At 37.0% G+C, this 7,193-nt stretch overlaps 1 protein-coding gene across 1 annotated transcript; it reads right to left on the reverse strand.

Moving 5' to 3' along the window:
• Nucleotides 1-203: 203 nt before the first annotated feature.
• On the reverse strand, nt 204-1,344 carry LOC115624753 (pyroglutamyl-peptidase 1). Its single transcript, XM_030519583.1, has 2 exons — nt 837-1,344; nt 204-684 (listed from the first exon to the last, which is right to left on the reverse strand). Exons 1-2 carry the CDS (start codon nt 1,044-1,046, stop codon nt 226-228), a joined length of 669 nt encoding a protein of 222 aa, XP_030375443.1. The 5' UTR covers nt 1,047-1,344; the 3' UTR covers nt 204-225.
• Nucleotides 1,345-7,193: the final 5,849 nt, after the last annotated feature.

The following is a 7,193-nucleotide window of genomic DNA, read 5'->3' on the forward strand; positions in this document are numbered from 1 at the left end:
ATAAAACTTGAAAAAAAAAATAGTTTAATATATGCTGATATGGTTGCTGTTGTCTTCCATAAAAATATTCTGCGTTGATTTAAGCACTTTGAAAACAGCCTAAATAATCATAGTCGCTTAAAAAATGCTAGCAAAGAGCATTTATATATTATGTGTAGTACACTTAAATTTGATAGACAACAAAATGCTAAACACGTCTGAACTAAGTATTAAAACAAGAAATATTTATTTTTGATTGCATGCCACGACCTGTTGAATACATTGTTTTATAATTTTTAAAAGAATATCTCCGGTCTGGAATTTGGTAAATGGCGTATCAATTGGTGGAACATGGACAAATAAACTGCGTTCTTTACTTATGTCCAAGGACTTTATATAAATGTAGCCACATAAAAAGCTACCTACATTTTTGGAAACTTTAGTGGCCTGCATCTTCTGATTATTAATGTATGGCGGAGCCGCTTCAGCAGTACACTCATTATATTCAGAATTTACAACATCGACAATCTTATCTATATTCAAACCGCAAAACAAGACGTTGTTTTTATTATGATGCGGGAGACTGATGCTGCCGTTGGGCAAATATTGCCCCGTATTATCCGGGCGACGAAATTTATGGTTATAGGCTAACTTCTCTACGTACACACATTTCGCGACGCCCGACACTCCACAATGTATGACCAGCTGGAATAAAAAAGCATGACGTATGTTTAATTATATTTCATAATATTGTCGATGGGCTGGGGTCATATAGATGCATGTGTATCTATATACATATGTATGTATGTATTCTTGTATATGCATTTTCAGATGTGCATATGTACATAAATATTTACCAATGGCTGGCGCTCCCAAATTTCAGTTACCGCCTCATCGACGGCCCTGTACTCGACAGGCACAAGACGTTTCTCCACAATGTAGTCTACGCCCTGGTAATTGACTTCGTTTGGTAGCATTTGCACAGCCTCCCAGCTTGCATTAACTTCCTCATGTCCGAGAAATGGACCAAATCCAGTGACAATAATTAGATTTCTCTCTTCAGACATAATAAACACTAATTCATATAAGCGTCTCGCACTGAGCCTTAGATTTCACCCACAGTACAGATGTTTCATAATATAGCCATAGATTTTTATGACCGTTAAACGGCTTCTCTTCTGTGTGACGTCATTGCTTGAAGATTGGTGTTATCAGAAGTTGTATTGCGTCTTTACTATGTGGCCACAGTTATGTATTGATGATATTGTGCCTTGAGCTTTTGCCTGTCCGGAATGACGGAAGTAGTAGTATTATAGGTAGCAGTCAGAATTAAATGTATTAGACTTGCTTAATTATAAGCAAATGTTCTAGAGAATGGAAGCTGTCGATGGCATTATAGATAGTATCGATATTTTTATTTTTCGTAACTATCGATGGAATTGCGACAGTTGAATCGTAGAGCTGCACGTTAAGAATACTGCAAATTGGTAAATACAATTTTAATTTTTAAATATTTATTTTATTACAACATATATATAGTATTTATAGAAAACGATTGGTGGTGTAGGCTGCGCTTGAAACTTTAACAATGGACGAATTGTTTTAAAGTTAGTACTAGCGTACTTTCATACAACCATGTATAAATACCTTCAGCATTTATACTAACATGCACAAACAAATCTCAGTGAGTTACTTTCGTTTTAATCAAATTTGAGTTTTACAATTTGTTTTCAGAAAAAATTAACGAGAACTGAGAACCCAAAATGTGCAATCATTGTAATCATTAGTTCAAGTCATCAAACAACGCGTATCGATTCTATGCAGCGTTACGCTTGGATAGCCGTACCAAAAGAAAATTGAAGAGAGTAAATTGCATATTCAGCGAGAATTTGGGGCAAAAAATAGGGATGTAAGTCGAAGGGAAAACATCGATGTTGATGTACATCGATGTCTCGTTATAAAAAATCGATGCATGGTCGATGCATCGCAAAAAAAACATCGATGCATCGATGTTTTTAAAAATTAACTTTCCATAGAAAAAAAGCTATTATTAGGGAGCTAATCAGCAGAGGAGCTTGAAATAAAAAGTGTTTATATATCAAAAGAGACTCTCATAGCATTTTACTTAATGGTGTTAATCAAAATAGTACTCGTAATATTGACTTTTGATGAACTTGTATGGCTTACTTAAAAAGACTTATTATAACAGTTTTTAAAACAACGACGCGTTGCAGCTGCACCTCTTAGGCATATTAAGTGTGACATACATACGAAAAAATGAAGATCAAATACTTAACAATCTAAAATTTATATTATAAAATACACATTTTAACGAAAACATCAAATAATTTATGATATAAATATACATACCATTTTCGGTAAGCCACACAAAGAAATGTGACCGTCAAACAAAACATGAATAATGTTCGATGTTTGGACAAACATCGATGGATCGACGATGCATCGTTAGCAAAAAAACATCGGAAAACATCGATCAGATCATGACAATGTCAAGGCTACTGCCACGCGTTCATACATATATGAACTGTCTGCATATGAACACAACATTTGCACACATACATATGTATGTAATTGTATGTATGTGTGCTTTTATAGGCATTATGAGAAACCCATACACTATTGACAAACTTCACTTGCATACGTATCCCAAAATACAATGCGACAGAAATATGGCAACAGTGTATGCAATTCTCATGCCCATGTAGCAGGTAAAATCTGAAAACGAAATTGAAGCTGCTGCTCGCAAACAGCAAAAGACCAAATGCACAAATACATATAAACATATACATGTATATATGTGCACGCACACATACAAAGAGCATAAGCGGCGTGAACCGACCGTCTCTATTGACTGCCTCTCTGCGAATGAAATGAAATTCGCTCACAGAGAGCACGAATGCGACAGCTCCCAGTCGGCTCATAGCCGAAGTGCGACAGCTCCCATTCGGCAAATACCCGAACAGCTATGGGAGCTGTCGCTAACAATTTTGTTGTATGAAATGACGCATCTATATGTATGTTGTATGGTTAGTGGCTGCGGTCAACTTGGAAATGCGGAGCATCATCATACGATTATACCGTTGCTTATCAATGCCCACGTGTTTTTGCAGACTTCGGCTAAGTGCCAACAAGAACATTATTGTTGGTTCAAGATTGGCTTTGGCTGAAAATTACATAGGGCTAGAAGTGCAATAGTGCAATTTAAAAATTGAATTCACAAACAAGTTTGTTGTTTGTTCAGTTTCTTCTGGAGTGGCCAGGTAATTTTATTTGTAGTGTTTCAGGCAGTACGGCTGCTGTGTCATTACGCCAACTGACATCAAAATGGCTTTCTTTTATTAATTTTCTTGATATCTTAACTGACTTTAAACATTAGAAGTCATTTTAAATGAAACGATAATGGAACACATGTTAAAAACTTTAATTTAATTTTTTAGTAATTATTGTTCATCTTTAAAACTTAACTGAAACTCACGTATGTATGTTTATGTAAATTTTGGATCCACTATAATTTTGTAATTATAATTGTAATTTTCTAAGAAATCCAGCATGGTCTTATTGAGCTCAACGACGGCATTGCGTGGTAAGTCAAATTTTTCTCTTTTATAGTTGATCATGAAACATTTACATACGTGCGTTTAATTTTTAATCATTTATATGAATCTATACACGCCTAAATCTTGTTTTATCCTACTTAATTACTTTTATAATTTTTCTTATCATTATCATAATTATTTCGGAGCTATGTTCAATTATTCTTAATGTCCGATTATTAACATATGTATCTTTATTATCTCTTCATTTCGACTTTGAAACAATGAATTTTAATTACAACTTAAAAATTAAAATAAATCATGAAATTTGCTAGAATAGAAATGAAGGCTTAAACTTTATTTTTAGAGGTCTATCGCTGAACATATTGGCAAAACTAAACAAACCGATTAGCTTGATTATAAGCTTTTCTAGGGACAACCCTTAATTACCAACATCGGTGTTATCTAGGTGGGGTGGGTAAGAATAAGGTTCCACCAATATCCGGATACCCTTACTAATCGATCTAAATCGGTCGGGTCTGTCGATTGTATGCTAAATTATTTCGGGCAATATTGCTAGTGTTTGCATGTTCATTTACTTTAGTTTCTTTGTTTATCATCGTCACTTTCAACTTTGGGTTCAGAAACTGTTGTTTCTTAAAAAAAAAGAAAAGGAAAACACACATTTTATTAACACAAGACTTAATCATTGAAAAATTTTACCTTTCACTTTTGAGACATTTTGTTACGACCACGCTTCTTCGGGCAACGCTGGCTGGCTCATCTAATCCTCTCCTTGGGTGTGTGGTTCCAAACACTAACCATACAACATATAGATATTTCATTTCATACAACGAAAACGTCCCATCGAAATTGTGAGCGACAGCTCCCATAGCTGTTCGGGTATTTGCCGAATGGGAGCTGTCGCACTTCAGCTGAGCCGACTGGGAGATGTCGCATTCGTGCTCTCTGTGAGCGAATTTCATTTCATTTGCAGAGAGGCAGTCAACAGAGACGGTCGATCCGCGCCGCTTATGCTCTTTAAATATGTGCGTGCCATATGTACATGTAGTATATGTTTATATGTATTTGTGCATTTTGTTACTTTGCTGTTTTGAGAGCAGCAGCTTCAATTTCGTTTTCAGATTTTACCTGCTACATGGGCATGAGAATTTCATACACTGTTGCCATTTTCTTTCGCATTGTATTTTGGGATACGTATGCAAGTGTACTTTGTCAACAGTGTATGGGTTTCTAATAATGCCTACAAAAGCACACATACATACATATGTATGTATTGTTATCGCTCTAATCTCTATATATAGAACAGTTTGTCCTGACTGACTGAGTGAGTGACTGATTGGTGATCAACGCACAGCCCAAACGGTAAAAGCTAGGAAGCTGAAATTTAAAAAATATGAATCAATATGCAATCAAACAAAAATAGGAAATAGTCCATCAACAAAATTGCTTGTGCATAAATACAAGTTGAGGTAGGTCATGACAATGTCAAGGCTACTGTCTGCATATGAACACTACCCTTCAGTTCGGCTTGTGGCAATTGTCCGCATTGGGCTTCCCATGGACCGGGGCTAAGCTCAACGAGTGTCAACACCAGTCCCTTTAGGAAGGCAGTGCCATACCGGTAGGACATCGACACAAAACGGAGTTACGAAAACATTTTGCCTCGTCTTTCGTTGCCCGATCGAAAGACAGAGCAACAGTGGCAAAAGAAACGATTTGATGCTCGTGTGCTTTGTTCTTTCGTCAAAGAACAAAAACAAATATTAGGCCAGTCTCCTTACTTTGTGCGCTAATTAAACCAACAAGCTTTTCTATTATTTTGCGTTTCCCCTGACTCCGACTGCTTTGTCTTGTTCTGACATTTAGTTTGCCGCAATGTACTGCCTGTGACGCGTGTGTTAATTGCGCAGTAAAAGCGAAGGGTTTTGCAAAGTGCTACATATAAAAAGGTAAGAATTAAGTATTTATACAAATAAATGATATACTCGTACAATTAAATAAATTTACAATTTCAGAAGTGCTTTTAAATCTATTGTGAAGGCTCAGCAGAAGACGAGTTGCACAGAGCTCTGCAGCTGTCTAAGAAGAGAACATACAGGACAGAAGAAAAAAATTTTAAAATAAAGAATTAATATAAATGTTAATATTTTCACATATTAGTTTAATGTATTATGTATTTAATATGTACCCAATAAAGAGAATTATAATGAATTAATTTTTTTTTGTGTATTGATTTTTCTGTCTGGCAGAAAAACAAAACCGGACCGGTCCAAGGAGTAGTCTACTCGTTATAAAAGGGACCGGTCCATTTACCAGACCGATGTTGGCGAGACGGGGACAATTGTCCGCTTCGTATAACATCGTGTGTAAAAACGAAGGAGGCATGAAGTTCGGGGACTAGTGGTGGTGCGCGGCGGACCGGTAAGTGGCCAAGACTGGAGGGGGGGGAACGCCTCAAAACAGCCAAAGCAGAATAAAAATCCTGCTAATAATGTCAATCACAGTTCGGTCACTGACTCATTGGTTTCAAAGGAATACTTTCCTGCAGGAAAAGTTCGATTGGCTCGGGAAAAAGATTTTGGGTTCCTTAATGGATCAGAATAGCAATAATGGAGCTGGCCCGCCTAGAGAATTTTGGGAAGAAATAAGGGATTTCATAAACGCTACGACCGAAAAGCTGGACGCCAATCAAATCAGAAACGCGTCGGCTATGGCAAAAATTTCCGTATTTTGAAGATCCGGCAGTTTAACATCCAAAGTTTGACTTAAAATAACAACAAACAGCTTTTAAATATGTTCCTTATAAATAACAACATTGACGCCGCAATTCTTGCAGAAATCTGGATCAGAGACAATTCTGGGAGGGAGGATGGATATGGCTGAGTAGGAATCTATATCAGGAAAAACATAAAATACAAAACCGCCTGGAGTGCATAGGAATACAATCACTCAATCTCCAAAAAAAACAAAAACCTATTTGGTATATATGCAGCTCCTTGGACACCAATCTCCATCATGAAAAATGGTGTTAAGGACATTTTCGCGTTCGCGGCCTCTCTGAACAATGCATTCCTAATTAGCGGGGACTTTAATGCTAAATCTACCACATGGGGTAGTACCATTAAGCGGGCCGCCGCGGACTCTGGCTTATATGCTTGAATATTGGCTCTCCAACGTTTTTTCGTGGTTCAGGTCACAGGTCAGTCTTGGATCTGACTTTCTGCAACTTCAGCAGCAAGGAGGTCAGATGGCAGGCTTTAAGCTGCAAACTATTCAATAGTAATCATCTGCCGGTCATGATCCAGCCGGACCCACAACTAATCACAAAAAAGTACTTCACAATAGAATCGTAAGAGTATTCTCAAACAGTGAGTTCTCAGATCTGGCCACACTTAATGACAATGTTAAATGTTATTAAAGCGAACACCATTACAATACCCAGCGACAACAAATACGTGCTTAAGAAGTGGTGGGATGATGATGCAAACAAGCTGTTCCGCCTTAGAAATGCGCACAGAAATTTTACTCTTCTAAAAAACTGTCAGATGCGGAAAAAGTAATGGGGGCGGAAGCAAAACTGCAAGCCACATTAAGAACTGTCGTAGAGTAAATTTTACCCATTTCTTGGACGAGATT

Source organism: Scaptodrosophila lebanonensis, unplaced genomic scaffold, assembly GCF_003285725.1.
Source record: "Scaptodrosophila lebanonensis strain 11010-0011.00,11010-0021.00 unplaced genomic scaffold, SlebRS2 tig00000061-arrow-pilon, whole genome shotgun sequence".
Lineage (NCBI taxonomy): Eukaryota > Metazoa > Arthropoda > Insecta > Diptera > Drosophilidae > Scaptodrosophila > Scaptodrosophila lebanonensis.